This window comes from Salvelinus fontinalis, chromosome 17 (assembly GCF_029448725.1).
Source record: "Salvelinus fontinalis isolate EN_2023a chromosome 17, ASM2944872v1, whole genome shotgun sequence".
Classification (NCBI taxonomy): domain Eukaryota; kingdom Metazoa; phylum Chordata; class Actinopteri; order Salmoniformes; family Salmonidae; genus Salvelinus; species Salvelinus fontinalis.
The window spans coordinates 39,421,832-39,433,531 of record NC_074681.1 but is presented as its reverse complement, the minus strand read 5'-3'; the positions used below and the strand labels follow the sequence as shown (position 1 = coordinate 39,433,531).

General features: G+C 41.4%; 1 protein-coding gene across 1 annotated transcript; it reads left to right on the top strand.

The window, feature by feature from the left end:
- Window positions 1-352: 352 nt before the first annotated feature.
- Window positions 353-11,427, top strand: dmbx1a (diencephalon/mesencephalon homeobox 1a). The gene is made up of 5 exons (XM_055867420.1): window positions 353-605; window positions 5,191-5,356; window positions 5,592-5,770; window positions 6,095-6,479; window positions 9,074-11,427. Exons 2-5 carry the CDS (start codon window positions 5,203-5,205, stop codon window positions 9,496-9,498), a joined length of 1,143 nt encoding a protein of 380 aa, XP_055723395.1. The 5' UTR covers window positions 353-605; window positions 5,191-5,202; the 3' UTR covers window positions 9,499-11,427.
- Window positions 11,428-11,700: the final 273 nt, after the last annotated feature.

Here is an 11,700-nt window from a genome sequence, read left to right as displayed (position 1 = left end):
AATAGAATATTCATCATCTATTACACACATCTTATATAGGCCTACTTATTTTTACACTTGTTTTCCAGAATTAAAAGGAGTTGGTATTCTTCTTAGTCCATACATTTACTGAATGTTTATCCATTCAAACACAAATGCAAAACAAATACAAGTAGACTGACATATGGGAATCTGCAGACATCATATTCTAAAGTTTATGATTTCGAATAGTATAGAGTCATTGGCCAAACGCCTGCTACTAGTGGGGAAGAAATAGTCTCTTTCTTTGATTGACAGCTTCAAGGACCACTAGAAAGCTTACATGACCTCACAGAGCCCGCTTTAAAATCCCTCTTCAGCTCGTGGCCCGGTAGATGGCAGCTTCCTATGTTGAGCGCGAGACGCAGAGGATTCAGTCACGCGGAAAGTAGCAGAGTGCGCGTTTCACATAAGACAGAACTGTGGACTTGCAATCTTTCCTCCCAAATCGCATGAACAGCACGAGAAAGGTGGACATTATAAACAAGGAGACATTGCTATAATAAGACTCCTAAGAAATCACTTTAGAACCGGGATACACTTCAGCATCAGAACATCCAAAGACAACTCGGCTGTGTTGGCGAGAGGTAGGAACTTTGTGGACATCTCTGGGACTGGGTCAAACTTGTAACTTGTTAATACATTGCTGAAAACAACAGTGTTGATACAAATATGGTGACAAAAATAATGTATTGGTGCACACTCTATGCACACAATATACCTTATCGTAATTTCACGATATTATGTTTTACAATAAGTCGTCGTTGTGCCAATATCGAGCGAGCATTTCCAGCTATTTCCAGCTACAGTAATTATACTTTGGGTGCAGATTTATTTATTTATTTACCGTTATTTTACCAGGTAAGTTGACTGAGAACACGTTCTCATTTGCAGCAACGACCTGGGGAATAGTTACAGGGGAGAGGAGGGGGATGAATGAGCCAATTGTAAACTGGGGATTATTAGGTGACCATGATGGTTTGAGGGTCAGATTGGGAATTCGGCAAGACTCGAAGGAATAAAGTAGAACTGTATTGAATTCGTACAGATTCATGTACATCTTTGTTGAACTGAAATCTGATGCAGTAAAACTATCCAAAACATTTCGAAGATACTTTTTTACTAGCAATTGGCTAGGCTATTTCATGGAATGTGAGGTCATGCAAAAATGATGGGAGTTCTTGCAATTTTTTTTATCTTAAAAAACAAAACAAATTCATATGTAGATGTACAGTGTTTTGTGGAAGCACTTCAGCGATTTCCAGCTAGGAATCATGAGGCAAGAACTTATTGTGGGTGAGGCTTTCATGGCCTTATATTGCTATTTTCATAGCCATAACAGACACAATTTGGCATCATGTACACTTAGAAAAAAGGGTTCTGGTTAGAACCAAAAGAGGTTATATTGCTTGCTTCATATATGGCACCCGTAAAGGTTCTGTATAGAACACTCTTGTAGGGTTCTTTGATCAGAACCCCAGGGGTTGTTCTTCACTGAACCAACATTGGTTACATATAGGGTTCTATATATAACCTTATGCGATGCCATATATGAAGCAAGCATATATCCCTTTCTGGTTCTATGCAGAATATTATTTTTCTAAGACTGTAGGCCTATCATTTATCTTTCATAATTCTTAACATTCAAACAAAGTTCATTTTCCACCAATCAGTTCAGATTGAATAAGCTCATGCAATTGTGTCAATATGCAATTGCAATTAACTGCAGGTTTAATCGTAAATGAACGAATAATAGTTTGGTTTAGGCTGTTGTTAACCCGTGTTGCCTCCTCCTCACGTGAAATTCACCAATCAAACACTTGTCTCGCGGCCTTTGGCAGTCTGGAATACAAAATATGTCTTACACCACGGGCAGATTGTCGCTTGCCATACACGAGTCGCCTAGGGCCCAAGTGTTTTAAGTATAAACATTTTCCTAATTTAGTCAGATCATAGAGTTGCACTGTACATGCCAATTTACATAATGACGTTTTAATAATCGAAGCAATGAGCAGTGCTGCCTGTGGCACTCAAACATACAGCCCCGAGCAAGGATAGGCGTATGAATAGACAACAATGGCAGCTAGACAGAATAAGCAGGCTTGTGTGGTAAATATGGTAGGCCTATCACAAAAGCGTAATGCTTATTATCAATATCAAAAAGGAAACACATGAAAAGCGTGAATGTAAAAATGACAGTATAAGCCTATCCCTAGTTCTCCTCTCTCTCCACGCACGCGCGCGCGCACACACACACGCAAGCTGTTGAACCGCACTGTACGTCCGTCCGTGTCACTGTTGATGATGAATGGAGGGCCTCGCAGTCGAAACCTATTTGCACTTCCATTAGACGGGGAGCCAAATGGGGATCAACATGCATATTTTACCCACCGAGAAGCCATACATCTCAGCCAAAACGTTGCCCCGGGGCGATGGGATAAGAGGCCGCGAGAGAGGGGAAGGAGGAAAGCGGGCCCCATTCAACTCAAATACTTTGGGGAGCAAAGTAAATGTTTAGCGAAGCACCTTCTGTCCAGGCGAATGAAACTATTCCCTCTTGCCCTGTGATCACATTCATCAGGCACTGCAGTGACTTAATAGGTTGGGAATGGACACTGCGGGCATCATTTACACACCCACAGCTCCCATTTGCACACACAGACCGCTGCGAAATGGATATCAGCTTCATGGTGCTATGTCTGATATTATTGCTAAAATTATTAGTTGTTGCAAAAACTTTTCATAATGCAACGGGAAAAAAGGAAAAATCGTATTTAGTTGGATGGAGTGTTTGATTTCATTTATTGAATTAGTAAAACAATTTGCATAGCCCAATAGAGATCTATATTTGAACTCAATCAAATATTGAAATACATTTTGTAATAACACAATGATCAATATTATTCATACTATAATTAGGGTATAACATTATAAAGTAATAATAGAAATATAATCATAACTAATGATAATAATAACAACAACAACAGCAACAAATTATTATTATCAGGCCTATTCAATGTTGCGCAGGTTACAACTATAGCCTTTTAATTTAAGGTCTTACTTTATCAGAAATTAACATGATCAACGGATTAAGTAATATTGGATTAAGTATTGTGAAGTGAATTAACTTCAAATAAAGGCTTACTTGTCAAACATGTTAGCAATTATATTTAATATTCAATTAAATACATCAATTTGATCCTTATCACAGACTGCATAAAGTGCATCATCACGGTTTTCAGAATTTAATTATGTGTGGATAAATTAAATTCATGACTTAATTTGAATTATAACAGCTTATTTAGCTTTGGGGCACGACTTGAGGCAGTTAATTATGTTGTATAATGTTCTTATGTAAAATGTCAGATTTTTAGCATGGGAAATAGACATTTCGAAAACGACAACCTTATTGAACGACTTGAATACCCACATTTTCAGTCAGCCCAATTACGCATGGTCATGTTTGGTACATTTTTGGTTTATCTTCATTCAAAACATTCATATTAGAAACATTTTGTCCCCTGTAACCAATTGGTGAACTTTCTGTATCGCAGATGCTGAATGGGCCAATGGACATAGGCCTAAAGGAGCTCAGACACCGGTGAAGAAAAAACGTTCTAGGCTACATCCCAGGCCTAGCATGTCAAAATGCTATAGTGAGGCAATTTAAGACTAGGAACTCTCTCTAGCTTCCAAGTCCCCAGATGCCTGCCATGCATAGGAAGATCCTTTTCTTGGACCTCTCTGTAATAGTCATAACTGCTCGAGCCTCCAAGATATCCCTTCTTGTCAACGACCTCGATACTAATACATATCTAATCGTGTCCTGAAGCGTTTCATTTAAAGCGGCGAAGAGATAGTTGCCCTCGGAGACCTATATATAAGGCTTTGATTCCTTGTTGTAAAGTTATTCTGTCCAATAAACTCAAGGCTATAATTTGGGTATTTTGATTAGGCTTATGGTAGCTTAATATAAACCAACTGTCCAACAAATGGTAGTTAAAATTGAATAGAGTGCCTGCTAAAATTCATAGCACAACCAAAGGACATCATTCTAAAGCAAATGTATTGACAGAAGGTATTTCAATAGCTTATCATAACCGTTCAAAATAGTCCTCTGTGATTTCAGGTTATCATCCTGGCCCGGAACAAATCGTTTTACAGATCCAGGATCTTAATTTGAGCCAGTTTGCTACAACAGGAAAATAATCCTGCAGCAACAGGAAATGTGAATTATTATGTGATTATAATTCGTGAACATTTTTGTAGGGATTGATACATTTTTCGTAAGGGAAAATCAAGTCTGAAATTTCAAAGTTGAAATTACAAACTTTAAAAGCCTTTTTTTATTAAACCTGAAATATACTACAAGTTTAAAATGTCCTGCATTGCAGGAAAGTTATCTTGCAACAGGGTGATCAAATTAAGATCCCACATCTGTATATCATTCCGAAAGCATTTAATCAACGCAATGATCTCTCAAAGCATGCAGCGCTTTCAAATGGGATTTGCACTTTTGCTGCGATCACCGGGAAATGAAGTGATTAAATTAATTTATAAGGCATCCGTCACGCTCCATTAAGTGAACGAGTGATAATTACCCCAATTAAAATAATTTTGTATAATTAATGGCTTGAACCAAGCAATAATTGGATGTTAATGGATAACGTCCAGATAATAAAAATCTGAGCCATGTCTTCCGTGGCGAAAGGAAATGCATGTGTATCCGATACAAATGACCACCAAGGAGATACCCTTTCAAGGGACGTACAAGATGATTGGGCCTAGTCTATTACAAGCGCCAAAACGACATTCACATTTTAACATGAACAAATTAAGCCATGGTTTATCAAGGATCAACCAACCAGATAACACGAAAGGTCTGCAACTTTTCATAAGGTGATCAAATTATGAAATACTGTATGCATAAATTGAACGTGCACCACAGCCTACTCTAGGCCCTAACTACACACAGTATCGAAAATATCATAAAGAGTCAGATAATTTTAGCCAACAGGGAATTTAGACCGTTCATTACGCGCGTATCCAAAATGGGTAGGTTAACTCACACAAAAAAATTGCCTATGAACAGCCCAGACATCTCTCCTTAGAGATAGACAAATAAAAACATGCAAGCAAATACTAACATGATTTATGTGTGTGTTACCACAGGTAGTGGACATCATGCAGCACTATGGGGTGAACGGCTACTCTCTCCACGCGATGAACTCCCTGAGCGCCATGTACAACCTGCACCAGCAGGCCGCGCAACAGGCGCAGCACGCGCCAGACTACCGACCTTCAGTGCACGCGCTCACCCTAGCTGAGAGACTTGCTGGTAATTGAGTCCAACAAACAAACTCTCTCACACACACACACACACACACACACACACACACACACACACACACACACACACACACACACACACACACACACACACACACACACACACACACACACACACCTTTCAATTCATCATAACTTTCTGACATATTTCGCACTGCCCATTCCCCTATCCAATTAATTAAACTTGCCGTGTCTCTTCTCTTCCAACGGCTGCACATTTCAAGACATCATCCTCGAGGCTCGCTACGGGTCCCAGCATCGCAAACAGCGCCGGAGCCGTACCGCGTTCACCGCGCAGCAGCTTGAAGCCTTAGAGAAAACTTTCCAGAAGACCCACTACCCCGACGTGGTGATGCGCGAGCGCCTTGCCATGTGCACTAACCTCCCCGAGGCCCGCGTGCAGGTATGGAAGGCACAGCCACTCCAGAATTAACATTCAGAATACATAGTACCATAGTCTGAAATACACACAATACTATTGGTATATATAGGAAATATTGATGAATTGTATCTGATCAATCATAATTCATGAAGCATCTTTAACATTGGGCAAAAAATGCCAGAAAAATTACTTAGGTCATTTTCATTCTTTTTTTTTTTTTACAAGTTCTCAAAAGACAAATAGTAAAACACACATACACACAGAATTCACCTTTCTCAAGCACCTTTTTATAATTATCAGGGAGCATGCTTCTAACCGTCTCCCAACCTGGCACATTTTAAACAGGTGTGGTTCAAGAACCGCAGGGCCAAGTTCCGCAAGAAACAGCGCAGCCTGCAGAAGGAGCAGCTCCAGAAACAGAAGGAGGCCAATGGAGAGGGAGGTGACAAGGAGGATTCTCCCACCACCATCACTCCAGAGAACCAGCTCCCCCCATCCTCCTCCTCTTCCTCCTTGGCGGTTGAGGGTCCGCCCTGTCCATTGGTGTCAGAAATTAGCATGGAGTTAAATGTGACCTCGGCAGAACAGTCAGGTTGCGAGTCGGCCACCGAGGACAACGCCACGGATAAGGAGGAGGAGTCTAAGCCACAGAGGGAGGAGCTCAAGAGTGAGAGGGCGATGACGCCAGGCAATGTCTCTCCACCCTGCAAGCGGCTCAGTCCCAAACCTGGTAAGGACAAGGTCTTAAATTATGACTGGCACTTGTACATCTCTAATATGCATAGCTTCATTGGGGGGGGCATTAGAAAACAGACAAAGTCAATCAAATTTAGAGGCATCCTTCAGGATAGTCAGTTAAGAGTAAACATATCAAATCAAATTTATTTATATAGCCCTTCTTACATCAGCTGATATCTCAAAGTGCTGTACAGAAACCCAGCCTAAAACCCCAAACAGCAAGCAATGCAGGTGTAGAAGCACGGTGGCTAGGAAAAACTCCCTAGAAAGGCCAAAACCTAGGAAGAAACCTAGAGAGGAACCAGGCTATGAGGGGTGGCCAGTCCTCTTCTGGCTGTGCCGGGTGGAGATTATAACAGAACATGGCCAAGATGTTCAAATGTTCATAAATGACCAGCATGGTCAAATAATAATAATCACAGTAGTTGTCGAGGGTGCAGCAAGTCAGCACCTCAGGAGTAAATGTCAGTTGGCTTTTCATAGCCGATCATTAAGAGTATCTCTATCGCTCCTGCGGTCTCTAGAGAGTTGAAAACAGCAGGTCTGGGACAGGTAGCACGTCCAGTGAACAGGTTAGGGTTCCATAGCCGCAGGCAGAATAGTTGAAACTGGAGCAGCAGCACGGCCAGGTGGACTGGGGACAGCAAGGAGTCGTCATGCCAGGTAGTCCTGAGGCATGGTCCTAGGGCTCAGGTCCTCCGAGAGAGAGAAAGAAAGAGAGAATTAGAGAGAGCATACTTAAATTCACACAGGACACCGGATAAGACAGGAGAAGTACTCCAGATATAACAAACTGACCCTAGCCCCCCGACATAATAACCACTGCAGCATAAATACTGGAGGCTGAGACAGGAGGGGTCAGGAGACCCATATGAAATGCTTACATTGTTGTACAACTTCAGCTCATTTCAGTCATAGTGGAAAATTAAGAGGTGTCACAACAGCTTTTCTGGTTCTTAGTGAGTTATACATAGGTCTGCCTCCCTGCCTGCCAGAGAAACGTAGTTTAAAGTCCTACGCCAGTCTCCTTTTCACCTGATTTAACACCTAATTTACTTAACAAAAGGCATATCTCAATAAGTGGTCCAGGTAACCTCAAGAAAGGGCACGAGTGGGGGCCTTTCCTCTTTTGTTCACCATTGCTTCTCAAGCAAGCGGGGAGGTCGATGACATTCCAAAGTCACCATCGGACCAACTCCTTGAATGCCCTGCTCCTTGAAGTTTGCAGTTGTGTCTAAAAAACACTATTTTGCCCTTTTGTGTGTGTACGTTACTGCAGGGGTATTCAACAGGGGGTCCGCGGCCCCCTTGGGGTCCACGAGGTACCTACAGGGGGGCCGCAAAAATATATGTAAAAAAGCGCCACTTACATTTTTATTTCAATGTTTTTATTAATATCGCTAGCAACAACAGACAAAACCAATTTTGAATTATACCTACAGTAGAAAAGAGGGGAATATCATCTTTCTAATGTCAACTTTGTTTCTCAAATATTGAGCAAATTACACTCATTGGAGCTAATTACACTCACTAGAGTATCTGACATAGGCTTTGAAAAAGCACCTGTGAGAACCAGTCGTGGCAAGTGACACTGGCTGCTGGAAAGCTTTCCTGACTTGGACATACATTTTTGCCAACACATTGTGCTTGTTACGGAGCATATTCACATTATTTTTTCGTTGTATTGTTTGTCAATTTTTTGTTGTTCTATTGTTTGTATATTGTTATTTAAAATTTGTGTGACTGTCCTGTATCAGTGTTTTGTTACTTGTCATGTTTTGTGTTTTTTTGTGGACCCCAGGAAGAGTAGCTGCTGCTTCTGCAAAAGCTACTGGGGATCCACATAAACAAAAAACAACAAATAAACCAGCAAAAGAAAAGCTGCTATTAGCGAAAAAGTGTTTGGAGTTGGGCTAGCACAGTTATCGTATAATAATCATCATAATGCATACATTTTAGAAGGGGTGATTCAACTTTATATTCAAGTAGATATAGTTTACCCAATAGCAGTTTTACATTTTTACATGAAGTGGGTAAAGTTAGTAATCATTTTACGACCAGAATGGCACAGTTAGGGGGATAAACTTAAATTCCAAAAGTTTTAAGAGGTCAAAACCATAAATTTTTGAAACGGGGGTGTCACAGAAGCTGTGTTGTATTCATTAGATATGTCTGTCAAAGATGCATTATAAGCTCAAAACATTTTTCAACAAAAAAAGGACAATTATGACAATAACTGTGGCCATTTGCATGTCAATTAATCATTAACCCAAATTTCATAATCGTCACAGCCCTAGTTTGGAGTTACTACCAAATCTATTCATTTTAAAATGTTGGGTATTTGTCCTTTCCATTATCATTCACTGGATGATAAGACAAGATATGTGAAAAAAACATATTTTGCTACATGATGGGGGTCTCTGGTTTGTCTGGTGGGGGTCCCTGGGTAAGAAAAGGTAGATGACCCCTGCTTTACTGTATTTATAATTGCGATATCGTTTTTCAACTGGAAAAGTTTTTTTTTTTTTAATCCCTGGAGGACATCTTTAATGTTCTTGACTCTTATCCGTTTTTTCCTTTACTCAGAATCCCCCATGGTCTCTCCGTCTGTGACGCCCTCGTCCATTGGTGTCAGTGGTGGGATCTCCCAGAGCCACTCCTACTCCTCCTCCCCGCTCAGCCTCTTCCGCCTGCAGGAGCAGTTCCGCCAGCACATGGCTGCCACCAACAACATGGTGCACTACCCTTCCTTCGACATGGGCACCCCATCCTCCCTGCCCTACCTGGGCATGAACGTCAACATGTCCCCGGCACCTCTGGGCTCCCTGCCCTGCCAGTCATACTACCAGTCCCTGTCCCACCACGCGGCCCAGCAGGTGTGGAACAGTCCCCTGCTCCAGGCCTCTGGAGGCCTCCCCAGCCACAACAGCAAGACCACCAGCATCGAGAACCTCCGGATGCGGGCCAAGCAGCACGCAGCCTCCCTGGGACTGGACACGCTGCCTAACTGAGCCAGAGGATCTGAGTGCGGCCTAGCCGGGGCATCAAGACTACACCCCACCCATCCCATGTCTGTAACCTCCGTAGCCCTATAGGAACCATACCCAGAGGGTTTCGGGACATTGGTAGCCAGAGTTTAGAAAAACAAAATGACATTATCTCACCCTGGACCAAGTTCTCTCCTGCTTCTTGCTTTAACAGTTGCCTAATTTCTGGGCTTCCCACACAGCAGATTGAAACACAACAAAGCACGCATAAAAATAATAATACTTATTTGACCAACAACACCTGATGAGTTTAGGTAGTCTTTACTCGTATGCTGCTTTTTGACTGTAACACCAGTGTTACACTAGTGTGTACACCCTTATGCTATATTAGGGAAATTGTGTTTACGTAGCTAGGGCTGTCAGTGAGGACTTTTTAAGAGCAGAATCAACAACCTCTGCATAATCAAAACAGTTGCCCCAAGTGAGAGCAGGTCCGCCAGAGCCACGGCCTAGTGAGACACGGGTTCCGGTCCACGTAGATGGAAACAGAAAAGTCTGAGCCTTTTGGGTAAAACACTGAGGCAAATCCTGTATGGAAATACACCATTAAACGGGAAATGGACTCTAAACCTAACATTGTGAATGACCAGGCTATACATAGGGTCTCTACAGCTGAGCAAATACACTTCCTTTAGGACTATTTACCTGTCTAGTGTTGCACTCGGTGAAAAATATTTTGCTACGTAATGTTTACAGAATAGAGGCACTTTTAAGGGAATTTGGGTCTTCAAGGGGGAAAATAAATCTGTGCCGGCATTGGTGCCATTGAGAGACTACTTGTACCGTGGGACCATTAACAATTCAATTAGGCCTTGTATGTAAATAGCACGTTCTAAAAAGGCAAGCACATACATAAATACAAACTCGAGCCATGTTCTCCTCAATTGCTTAATTAGAAGTGACTAATTTACCAGCTTAATGGCCAGTATTAAACCACTTTGTATGGAGACTGGCTTGGTAATGAGAAAATGATTTCAGTGACTAAATGTGCAACGCTTTTAATTACATTTTGCTCTGGGCAGAGGGGAGGGAAGCATATGCAATTACAAACATGTATACCATTTATGATTCCCTTATATCCAAAGCTCTGAACAAAAAATATGGCCACAAAGGTAAGCAAACGATGTGTCTCAACTCAGTGTGTCCTGCTGCACCACCAAAAGAAGACGATACAACACAGGCAGATACACACCTGGTGAAATGAACCTGCATATTTCATGTTTACACCTATTTTCGCCATCTACCCCTTCTGATGTAACTTGGTAACAGCATCCCGACACAAACTGAATAGGGGGACCTTCAGGGCTGGGGGAGTAGTATACAGAACTTCCTATTGTACCAGGAAGTTACTCTTTAAGCATTTGGAGTGGCCAGTCTTTCAATTCTTGTCAATTATGTGTCTGTGATTCTCTCTGTGCTGGGATCCCATCAAGTCCATCCACTCTGACAATGTAAATGATTTCAATATGTAAATTATGAAGAAGAAGTTTATCTATTAATGTTTACTAGTAAGGCAAATGTAAAGGTTCTCATGTTGTAAATGTATCATAAACCGTCCCGAGTTGGGGATTCCTGTAGTTGTCAGTTGTAACATTGTAATCAATGGGCTCATGCCATTTCCTTACCTTCTCTTTCCTGGACTACCGAAGGTATTACCGTCTGGTCGTCTATGTGTCTCCTCCAGTTGAGTTCCATTGTGGCTGTGATATTTAAAAGTTCTACTGTTTCTCTCCAGCCGTCTCTGTCATACTAATTGGTCCAGTGGTAGATTTAAAATGACGGAGAGAGTAATACATAGGCATTATTATTTTTTATCTTAACAATGTAGGTTCGAACAGTGATGTTGCAAAATAAACCCTAAATAAAGCAATGCTTGGAGATCTTTATACACAAGGCTTCCTTCAATGTGTTTTTGTTCGCCTATGACAAAGCTAGCCACAGCTAACGATTAACAAACAGTCTTCTTATTCTACTTTTAGAATAAACAACATATAGTTGCCACTACAACATTGAGTTTGTAATACAGCAAGAATGTTACATTAGATTGAACAATAAAGTTCAGGGGTGCATAGAAACGGTCAAAGACAGGCTACTATTAATATTGCAATAGGGCAAGACATAGTGCAGTGTGGAAGGGAAAAAAACATTTAGAGGACGAGAGAGAAT